Source organism: Hermetia illucens, chromosome 2, assembly GCF_905115235.1.
Source record: "Hermetia illucens chromosome 2, iHerIll2.2.curated.20191125, whole genome shotgun sequence".
Lineage (NCBI taxonomy): Eukaryota > Metazoa > Arthropoda > Insecta > Diptera > Stratiomyidae > Hermetia > Hermetia illucens.
The window spans coordinates 119,218,867-119,230,886 of NC_051850.1; the positions used below are offsets into that span (position 1 = coordinate 119,218,867).

The 12,020-nt window shown below is 42.5% G+C and overlaps 1 protein-coding gene across 1 annotated transcript in view; it reads right to left on the bottom strand.

The window, feature by feature from the left end:
- Nucleotides 1-538: 538 nt before the first annotated feature.
- Nucleotides 539-12,020, bottom strand: part of LOC119649724 (FK506-binding protein 4) — a 62,877-nt gene continuing 51,395 nt past the window's right edge. The window contains exons 5-7 of the mRNA XM_038052004.1: nt 11,620-11,797; nt 1,354-1,930; nt 539-940 (exon numbers count right to left, since the gene is read on the bottom strand). Of these exons, the coding sequence (XP_037907932.1) occupies nt 791-940; nt 1,354-1,930; nt 11,620-11,797 (905 nt within the window). The 3' untranslated portion in view covers nt 539-790. The remainder of the gene's footprint in view (nt 941-1,353; nt 1,931-11,619; nt 11,798-12,020) is intronic.

Below are 12,020 nucleotides of genomic sequence, written 5' to 3' on the forward strand. Positions count from 1 at the left end.
TTCAGCTCTTATGAATATCCTTCCTCATGCATTTTTCAGAATCTACTAGGAAATATACGCAATACATCTGGGAAGTTTCCTGCTTGGTAGTTAAACAAATGCTATGCCGAGTATGTAAGGATGCATGTGAAATTGAGCCTATAATTCAATACCACGAAAAACCGCTCCATCGCGACTCGATTTCCGCAGCCCAGGATATTTGAACAGTCTAATTTGCTGAGCACGTGCTCCTAATTCCACCATAAAATTAACGACGTACTGAATGGATGAAATTTAACTTTATTGAGCTCGGGTGGAAAAGAAAACAATAGCAACGTCGACATACTGAACTCCAAGGACGAAATTCCCCGAAAGAGTAATTGTTCGTTTGCATGGCGTCCTTCCAAATCAATTTTAGTTGCTTTTATATGTATCGAGGTTCCGAGAACTTTCGCAACTCATATTTGTTTTCCAATGGTGAATGCTTGGAATTTCCGTTCGAATAGCGCCGGATATCTGAAGGGTGAGGCTTTCTGGTAATCAAGTGAATATCAAGATATGTAGCACGAGTATACGTTTTTATTGTGATAGAGGGTACAGTTTCTCTGAATAAATACAGAAAATATAATAAATTATTAAATATTACGCTAAATAAGTTAAAATAGATTTAAATAAATAGTCGAAGAATTTCATGACAGAGGATAGAAGGAGACCAAAAACCATTCCCGAAAAATCTGGCCTGTTGCCAAGTCACCCCCGACGAAATTTAGCCGAGCTGGGCAATTTATTTTGCTCTTGACGTCCCCCTTTTTCACTGTCGCACCACTTCCGAGCCACTTGGCAGCAACATCGAATTCACTGCAGCCTGTAATTTTTGTGACACCAAGTGGGCGATATGTGGAGTATTTTTCCAAACAAACTCTCGTGTCCTGTCGTGATTATTCTCGCTTTCGACCTGAACCTGTTATCGGGCATGGAATAAATAAAAGGAAATAATTATTAAGAGGTAGTTTCGAACATGTAATGAGGTAGAGAGCATTCATGTATTGAGGGAGTGCTGAAACTAGCATCAAGTTTGAAACTCTAATTTACAAGATCTTCCGTGCTATTTTGGATTTCTTTAAGGCCGCGTCAAGAGGTATGAAAATTGCCTATAGTTACGCAACTTGTAAAAATGGAAATTCACCGGAGAGTTTCAAAGTTACAAAAAATGTGTCCATCCCAACTCGCCTAAAGTGAGCTGGAAACATCACCGGACTTGCGATGATATCATTAGCACCTTACAGTCCTCACATGGCTTTCCGGTTCGGTAGCAGGACTCGCTCGGATGTTTAGTCTCCGGCATCCTAATTGGGCAGTACAAATTTTGCTCACCTGCTTGGGCTGTTGAACTTTTATCGATACAACGCTCGCCTCGCCATTTACCACTCGCAATGTAATCCTGCCAATCATTTCGTTTGTCCTTGCCGTGGCGCTTTTCACGCTTCGAACAGTTCCACGCTTAATTGATTTTTCCACGCGAAGTGTTAATGGGCCGAGGCTGAAGCGACTTTTTATTGTAGAGTTGACACCTTCTGGAATCACTTTAACGTTTCCGATTCGCTTCAATGATGCCATCCCGTATAGGATTCCCTGTGCTTTGGGTTTTTCAGTAGCCTGCGGTGAAGGTGTACTTCCTTGTTTTGTGGACGAATTTTGTGGTTTCGACACACGTTTTGTTGTTGTCTTCTTGGTAGCAGATGACACCTTTGCGGGCTTTGCTCTGTTTTCAGGCTTTTGGGTGGCCGTTGACGTAATGAATTTCTCTGGGATGCCTACCGATGGAACACCAATAGCTTCAGGGTTATGTCGCTTGACGACTTTGTGCTCATCAGCTGCAGTAGCGTTGCCGCTATCTGGTGTGAGGGGTTCTTCTCGAGCTGCCTTTGTGGGTGATTTTTTCGCTGGTTTCCTGAAATTTAGGGGGTGAGAGTCAGTAAATATTTCTATCCGATCAATAATTAATATCAATGTCAACAGCTGCATGGGATATATTTTTTTTGTAAAAAAAATAACTTAATTTGAATCAAATCTTGATGGCTAGCAGGCCTGACGAGAGACGAGAGGAAAGGAAGTGATTCCCATGGGCCTGGAATACAGAGTAAGATGTAGATATTTTGGTAATATAAAAGGGCACTATTCACCTTGGACTCATATTTTCTATGGATCATCCTGTTTATCAATAAATATTACACGAAAGTATTCAAAGCAATATTAATCAGACACTTTGATGCAAAAATTGTGAGAACTATGGGCACTACCTCACAGCCAAGGAACGGATAAATAAAGCTAATTTAATTTCAGTTTCTGAAGAGTCGCTTAGAATTTCTATTCTCAGACCGCTTCCGAAGTAAATCATGTAGGAATTTTTGCAAGGATACATTGAATAGAGTAGTGGAGCCGCAATATGGAGGAATGCAAGAGGCTCATTTCTGATGGCTATTGTATATATTGCATATATATGCATAGCAGCTCCGTTCTTGCAAGTTTTATATCGTCAGAGTTCGAAGACATACTTGGGCAGCATTTTCTACGCCTGTGATTGCTCATTTAAATGATTGTCGCCGTAGCAAAGAAAGGGGGGGGGGGGGGTACTAGTAGTTCCTGTAGGGTACTATATGGGGAAATAGAGCCCCGCAGAGAAACCCCAATAAGGCATTTAATCTTGGGATAAATATATGGTGACCAAAATCCTCTAAATGGAACATAGCGCATCCACCATGCCCACGAGTCATCGTTGTTGGTTTGGTGAAATGCGCTCCAGCTCTCTTTAGATTTATACCACGTATTGCTAAGGTAATGCACTCGTCGACTATCTTATAATAGTGGATTCAATTGCATGGCATAGTCAGCAGTGGAGTTGTTGCCCTTTCTTAGAGTGTGACCTATCCACTGCCACCTCCTAGTACCTGGCTGACTCAGCTCTTCGTTCAAGATTTACACAGATAATGAAAACCGAGACGGTTGCTAATGAAGCCTTTCAATAAGAGAAGTAATTAAATGCTGCTTCCATATGATTACACAGAGAGAACATTGGCAAGCAGCACCTCAAATTGATGTTGGTGTTAAGTTCTACTCTAGCTGTTTCGGTTGACATTGAGTTCGGTGCCACTGCCGCAGAAATAACTCTATCAAAATAAAAAAATTGTGTCAATACCCTATTGTTCCGCTCACTAATGCAAATAGGAAAGGTTTGGTTATCATTAAAACTGCGATTAGCATGGTTGATGTTTATTATCAGTCTGACTGTGTTTGCCTCCCTTTCTGTTTCTGACTCAGTAAAGGAGCAGCTGTCATGAGGGGAGTCGAGGTGTTTTAACAAAGATGTCAGGGTTCAATATACCCATCCACCTCCTCTGGATAAGAGACCGTGGAAAACTACACCGACAACAAGGTGAGCTAGCATTGTGGACAGAATGTAACCTTGTCGGCATCCGATTAGGAATTCATATTTCTATGAAATTATGCGGCACAAGTATACTGGTGAAGCTTATGCGGATGACATGGCTGTGCTAGTTGTAGGTCAAAATCCAGGAACGATGTGTAAAAATACAAAACGCGCGAATAATTTAATTAATAGTTGGTGCCTCAGGCATGGACTTAACTCCAAATAAACCTAAAGTGGCACTATTTACAAAAAGAAGGAAATTAAATGGTCTTTGCCTTCCGGAGATGAGGGGTACATCTCTTCAACTCTCCGAAAAAGTGAAATATATGGGATTTATTCTAGACAAGAAGCTTCTTTGAACAAACATGTAGAGATAAAGTGAAACGAGAGGCGTACCCTTGCCTCCACATGGAGACTTAGACCTCAAGTAGTAATGTGGACACATGTAGCTATCACTAGGCCGATGTTCGCTCTTGCATCCGTAGTATGGTGGGTTAAAGTGAAACAAATTAGTTTTCGACGTAAACTACTGCACACTGCAAAGAAATGTGTGTCTGGGTATCACCGGTGCCATGAGCATGACATCCGGCGCGGCTCTGAATGGATTACACAATTTGTAGCCCTTGGATTTGTTTATTTAAAACACTGCAATGAGAGCAACTCACAGACTAATTCGACTGAAACAATGGACGTCGGGGGCACAAAGCATTGGAAATGTTAATGGGAGAACTGAATCGAGTTTTCGCAATGTCTTCCAAGGCTCTGATCCGCATACATCTGTTTGGTTGAAGACATGATGTTATCTTGAAACCAAAAGAAAACTAGGACGAACCAGAAAAATGTGTGTCAGGATATACTGTCGTGTTCAACACCGATGGCTCACAAACAGAATAGGGTTCTGGAACCAGAGAAAGAGAGAGAAATGGACATTTCCTTTGGGATAATATACAACAGTCTTTCAAGCTGAAGTGTATACGGTTCTAAGGGCGGCAACCTGGATGATTGACGAGCAGTTGAAAAGCAGGCGCATCGCAATCTGTAGCGATATTCAAGCTGCATTGAAAGTATTGATCGCTTCGAAAATTGTTCAGGAATGTAGAGATCGATTGAACTCTGTTTGTAGCTTCAATGCGGTGGAACTGCTCTTGTGTAGAGGGAACTGGAATCTCGAATGCTTCAGCAAAAGAAGGTTCGATTTCCCCCATACCTGGAACCAGCTATTGGAGTATCAGTAGTGTTGGCTAATGCTGCTATCCTGGGAATAAGCTTCCCATAATGATAGCTGGCTGAGCTGTCAGAACTAAACAAAAATACGCAAAGTTTATCCTGTCAAAAAGCAAGCAGCAACAGTTGGAATTCTGGTCGTCCATAATTCAGTAGCTTAACATATGTTCAAAATAGGAATTTTCCAAGATGAAGCGGAATCCACAGAACATTTTTTATGTGAGTGCCCCACCTTTGGACCCACCAGAGATCAGATTTGTGGTGATGACGTGCAATAACTGCAGCGAGTAGTATCGGATTCACTATTGGAAATCCTTCGATACATTAACGAATGCGGGATATTCTTTTAGACGGGGAATCGAGTACAATGGACCACTAGGGTCTGAGTGCTCAGAGGCTTTGACTGTCTCCACCTTATACACACAGCACGAGAAATCATATTTCACTCTAATAGTAACTATTGGTTTCTCCGGCAATGTCTCCCATGCAATGAGTATCCTAGATACACTCCCTATTGACGCTATCGAACATTTTCTAGAAATCGACAGAAAGAACAGAAATACCCCCTCAATTATCGCACTCAAAGCGGGTGCACTTCTTGAGAATCAAGACAATCATCCCATTCTTCCACTCATTGGGAAACATCTCAGTTTTACAATACTTATAGAAGCGGCAATGAACAGTTGCGCAGGCTGACATAGTTAAGTATAGTGACCTTATCCGCCTTAAGCGCATTGGTAATAAAGATAATTTCGCTTTTGTTTGAAGGAATAGACCGTACCCGTATCTTGTGCTGGCTTGCCATTTCATCCTAAGCGGTGAAACTTCACCAGATGTTATACTATTGAGAAGTATTGAAATATTCCCTTTATCTCTTAAGCTGCTCGTTGTCGTGGTTGAGAACCAACCAACCAATAACGGCCCTCATAGGTCAATCGGAAGACGTCCAGCCACCTTCATGATATTGTATACGGTAACAAAATTGTAATTTTTTTTCTCTTTTCTTACGGCGCACACTATGCTGAACTTCGCGAAATTTGCAGCGATACCGGAGTTCAAACACACACTCGCAGCAATAATAAGAACCTTCAGTTATTTACGTTGAAACCCAACTGATCTTATGACAGACTCTGTACTGAAACAATGTATCGGCAATAACCAAGCGGTGAAACTACTGAAACTCACAAACCTCTTACCGTTGGCGTTGCCGCTCCTAATGCAAAATGTTGTCAGACCCGGATTGTCATCACCTTCATACCTTCATACCCAGCTTCTCCTGTTCATAGAAATTCTCCTATCTATTCACATTGCAAGTGTTTATTGTAGCATGACGCTGCAGTATTGAGATATTCCTCATTCTAGACCGAAATCCAGCAGTTAGTATTCTGTCTGATACTGGTACGCATGACGTGAGGGAGCACTTAGTGGGTGCAGTAGGCATTATTCCGACATTGAGTTTACACTTACTTGAGGTAGGCTTGTGAGCAAAAAAGAGTACAATACCGCAAGGACGAGAGGAATATTCCTCTCAAGCGAGCGTTCTGGGATAAGCGTTCGCACATCCAATGACAAAGGGTTGACCAAAGTAAAAGATCATAGTCGCTTCGGAAGTGCAATCAATTGCGAAAGTTCCAGCTTGCTTACCCTTGACTGTCTATTCCAATCAGTCCCCTCGATAAACAGGAAGTACTTTCAGTGAATTCTAAACCCCCCAGTTCGTAAATTGGCCGCTAGCTTTCTGGGGCAACGACGACAAATAAATACAATTTGTCCAGTTGGAGTTGGCTCCACCTGCTCTCTCAGACGCCAGCGTGCTAGCCTGTCACTTAGACTCTCCCCTTCTTTTACCATTGAGAGTTTCATAGCTTCTAATATACAAGTATGGGAGTGCTGATTCCTTACCCTTAATTTTAGCAGCTTCTGCAGAATTTTCATTGCAAAACATTCAGCGATAGTGTGGCGCAGGCGAAGGTAATGCAAAACGCAAGTTACATACTTTTAGATTCAGGAGACGAGGTCAGGTCTAAGAAGACGAGGAAAGAAATGGGATGATTTTCTCGCGACTTAGAATAGAGACACAAATGGAGTAGCTGACGGGCCCACATTTCTTTTCTTCGGCCCTGTGAACAGCAATTGCTAAATAGACGTGTTCCGGAAGAGGGAAAAATCATTCAGTGATTTGCATTATGGGCTAGTTGTTTCTTTTTAGCAATTCAGAAATGTACCATAAAAATAGTTTATAATAAATGTTTGTTTAGACTAAAGCTGGCTAAAGCAGAATTATTTCTCTCTAGTGATAGCGCTAATTTTGAGCTCACATGTTCAAACCTCTTATTCTAAGTAGGGTTATCCGGCTATGTCTTACACAAGACCGCAACCAATTTTTTAAACTTCTTGAACTTAAAAATGTTTAACATATTGTCTTATATAGTACACATTGATGGTGACCTCTCTGTGATTACCTTACCTTGCCGCATGGATGGGAAAGGCGACTAAGCGCAGAATTTCAGTTAGGAGGGAACCCTTTCAGGTTGAAGCTAAGCTGGAATCAAATCCCTTTTAAAGTGAGAAATATGCTGATGGGCAAATGACACCACCATGCTAACGTGAAACACCAAGTCCTTCCTCCAGCTTGATGATGATATTAGACCCGAAATAAGTAATTTAACCCTAACGGGGAAGCTTTTTGGAATTTACTACACAGGAAATAGGGAACCTATGGGAAAGGAGCGAAAATAAGGGGAAGTTATCTAATGAGTCTACGACAGGAGGTAATGAAACTCCAAGACAAGAAAAGAGACGAGAAAAACTCCGGTAGTAAAGCACATCGCGTAAACTCCTTCTAGGACACCAAGGATGAGGTTGCCCTCAAGTGCAAATCTGGCAAATCGATCAGCGAAACTTCTAAGGAAGTGCTCATCCCCTGAAAATCACAGTCATGTTTAACAAGTACCCCCCCCCCCCCCCCCCCCCGAACTACTTTGTCCGAGTTTTGGATATCCTCCACTGGACTTCTGATCTCTGGCAGCTAACTGAATGAAGACATGACGATTCATTATATCGCTTGTCATATTGGTGGATATTGCCATACTGTGTATTGCCGAGACTAGAAAGGTGCCCAAGATCAACAATACAATGTTCTGGATACAGGCGTGTGACCTACGTGGAGGGATGGGCTAAACAAGTCCCAGTATGCTAGCGCTAGCAAGTGGATCGACTTTCAATCAAAGGATATGTAATGGTTAGACTAACGTTGAGCCAAGATCTGAGAAGGAGAAGGCGAAAATGAGAATTCGCCTCGAAGTGATCATCATTCTGGTAATATGTCCCAGGCAGACATACTAGGAGAGGAAAAAGCCGACTTCGATCTTAAAAGGGGATCTCGTGCTAGAGCTAAAAAGGTCCAACGACAACAAAGTTGAGGCAAGACAAAAAAATCTAGTTCAAGAATTTAAACGGAGCATTTCGAAGGCACTGCCGTAGCAGAGCAGGTTGAGATGCAGAATTTACCGGAGACATTTACTATAGACACATAGATGGCGCAGAAGTTGTTAGAGGTTGGAAAGCTCTTTTGAAGGTGCTGGAAGTGTCTTTTGTACAGGCATCTGACAACCGTATTCGCGAAATCGTTGAAATAACCGTGAATCAAGCCGGATTTGTCAAGAACTGCGGAACTACTGACGCAATACACGCTGCGCGGTTCCTCATGGAGAAACACCGTGAGAAGCATCGCCCTCTTTACATTGCCTTTCTGGATCTAGAGAAAGCGTTTGACCGTGTACCACATGAACTCATCTGGTATGCTTTACGACAACACACAACACACGTGCCAGAAGAACTCGTGCGCTGGGTTCAATTGCTCTACCACGATCCGAAAAGTAAAGTTCGAAGTATGGCGGGTGTATCAAAACCACTTCGTGTCTCTGTTGGAGTTCATCAAGGAAGTGCCCTCTCACCACTCCTCTTTGTCCTTGTTATGGACACCGTCACACGGGATATCCAACGTCCAGCGCCCAACACACTGCTTTATGCAGATGATGTTTTCCTAGCATCTGATAGCAAAAATGATCTCGAGCAACTTGTTCAAAAATGGAATGATCGCCTCATGCAACACGGTCTCAGATTGAATTTAAACAAAACTGAATTTTTGACGACCGATCCCCATGAAACAGGCACAATCACTGCCAGCGGCAGTGATCTGCCCAGAACTGAGCGATTTAAATACCTCGGGTCAACGCTATCAGCCAATGGAGAGCTGCGTTATGAAATTGCTTCACGCATTAACGCAACCTGGATGAAGTGGCGTTCCACAACTGGTGTCCTTTGTGATCGACGTATCAACGAACGTCTCAAATCTAAAATTTACCGCAATGTTGTCCGTCCAGTCGCTCTCTATGGTTCCGAGTGTTGGCCGACCATAAAAGACAATGAACGGCGTCTCGCGGTAATGGAGACGAAGATGCTACGTTGGACTCGTGGCGTCACACGTTTGGATCACATCCGAAATGAGGATATCCGCGATCGTTATGGGGTTGCACCGATCGTGGAAAAGTTGCGAGAGAGGCGTCTTCGATGGTATGGTCACGCAATTCGTCCAAACGAGAATTCACTTGCAAAGATTGGTCTGAACATCGAAGTCGATGGTAAACGTGCAAAAGGCAGACCTACGCAACGGTGGCTTGATACGCTGGATGGGGATTTGAAAGCCTCGAGATTGCACCCAGATCAGGCATTCGATAGAGCCAAATGGCGAAGCCGATCACGCCGAGCCGACCCCGCTTGTGAACGGGACAAAGGCTGAAGAAAAAAAACAAAAAATCTGACGAGAACATGGACAAGTACGGTTGGCTGATTTGATCAATTCAGACGGCATCGAGAGAAGGCTCATATTGCCCAGAATGTCACAGTGATCCTAATTTCATTCTGTGTCACCGTAAATGTCTCGAGTATTAAAAGGCGTTAATTCCGATGAGAAAATGGGGTTAATTCAAATCAACCTTAATCACTGTGGGGTAGCTCAAAGCCTGCTCTCGCACATTACTAATCGGAGGTGCGAGTGGTTAATAGACCGAAACCTTGTCTATAATGTATGGGTAGCCGATCTTATTACTACTTTGCTGCGCAATGACCAACTCATGCAGAAAATCGATATACGCATCTATAGTTGCTCTGCTGCTTCAAGTCTGACGTTGGGCGAGTTAGAGGATATGTTTGACAGATTCAGATTCAGACAGATTGATTTTCAACGCGGTCAAACGTAGACCAAAAATCATCAGTGACTTCAAACCATGACTAAGGAATTCGGAACTTCGAAAGTACTACCACGTCATATGTCTTGCAACGTCACTGAACATTGCGTCCACAGTAATCACCAGGTAATCGTCTTCCCTCTGAAGAACAAGCCAAGCGATTCCAAACCACTTCTAATAACGAGCAGCATTTATGATGAAATGACGCGAACTTATGATGGGGCGGATTCTTATTATGATCGGCACGTGAAAAATGCCGAAAGGGAAGAATCGTTAAGCTAAAATGATTGGAAAAAGGGTCAACCGACCCGGAAGTTGGTTATTACCATTAAGGTGTAAACGCAGAGAGGGCATAGCGAGTTAGAGTACGATCCCACGCAGTTTCTCACCGGATATAGTGGCTACCGTAAATGCATGTATAAATTTACACTGGGCAGCTCACTCAGCTGCCCCAGTTTTAAGGGTATTCAATTACCTAGGATTTCCCAAGGAAAAAGAAAAGTCGATTGGAAATATTGAAAATGACAGCAGCTACGGAAAGTCTAATTGCGGAAATGTTTGGGTGCCTGGAGGACTAGAATGCAGTTAACCGCATGGTAGGTCGGATTCAGTACTGGTTGAGAGAGGCAGAGGAGGCGAGAAAAGAGCGGTTGCGAATTCAATTGATGTGCCAAGGGAGAGCCAATAGTCAAGTCTACCCCACGATGGAACACTTTGGGGTGGTTCTGGGGGGGACGAGGACTAGAAACCTGTAAATTTCGGCATTTTCTTATTATCAAAATATAATATGAACAGCGCCTTGAGTTGCAACCCCGGATCTCATGGCTGTCTTTGGCCAAAAACGGTTCACGATTGAGCTGCGGAACGACTGGAAACTGCGCACGAGAGAGGTGAAAATTGTCTTCTGTGATAGTGATTTTCCTTAGTTTCCGTATAGCAGTTGCGACTGCCTACAAGGGAACTGAGCTTTGGCCCTCCAAATTCAACACGGATTATTTCCTTTAACCGTGCGTCGTTCAGAAGCAGTAATGACACATCTACAATGATGAGCTGCTAAAAAGTTGCTGGGAGTACTTCTGCACGAATCTTGGTCGTAACATAAGATGAGGTTCGACTTTTTTTAAATGATTTGACAAGCCGCCTTAACTTACTCCTTCGAATGGAGACGAAATTATCTTTGTCATCGACACTTTGAAAAGGTGTAAAGTCGCCGGCCTTGGCAGCCTTCCTAGATTTTTTTACATTCCATGCAGTCTTTCCAGATTTGTACTTCTACTAATTCGTAAATGGAAATCTAACATCTTCCAGAATGAAAGGAGGAAAGAAATGATCGATAAAATTCCGAAAAAGGGCAACTTTCTTGAACGCGAAGATGTATGTATGAATATTTCGAATAACACATCGCAAGCTTGGTTGACAGAAACCGGGCTTGTTTCCGTTCTATATCTTCTTGTGCGCAAGGGGCCTTCCGGAGAAGCTAATAGCTTCATTCATAGTAACATACGACAACTCAAAATGTTATGCGTTGCATAGAGATATGTAAAGAAATTGTGCTGCAAAGCAGAGCCTACCAGGGTTGGATTCTGTCATCTTGGCATGGTGAAATGGTTTAGTTAACGATGATAAGACCTAGGGTTTTTTCCTCCATTAATTTGAAGTTTGGTGTGTTACATATTAGCAAGTGAAATATACAAAAATTACAGATCTAGAAATAATATGCAATTGAATATTGCTACTTACTTAGTTTTCTTAGGATTATTCTTTCCCTTAATGCGCTTTCCTTGTGGCGTCAATTCAACATGGACAGGATCGTATGATGTCTTTAAAATTCTGTTAATCCTTGCAAAGATTCCATCAATAAACATGTTGTACCTGTCAGTCAACATCTGCGGCATTGGAGCGTCTTTCTCCAGGGATCCTGAATAGTTGGAATAGATTATTATCATATCCCTGAATATTATTACATATAAAAGCTGCAACAAGCGATTGTTAACCAAGTTTTAGTAATATCTACTGTCGACAGCATATTCCAGCGTTGTTAGGTTTCTTGCTAAATACACCAGATACCAAACTTCAATTTCAAGTCTACACTCTGATTTGAAGTGCCACGAGTGAAGCAAAATCATACGTCGGTTGAATCC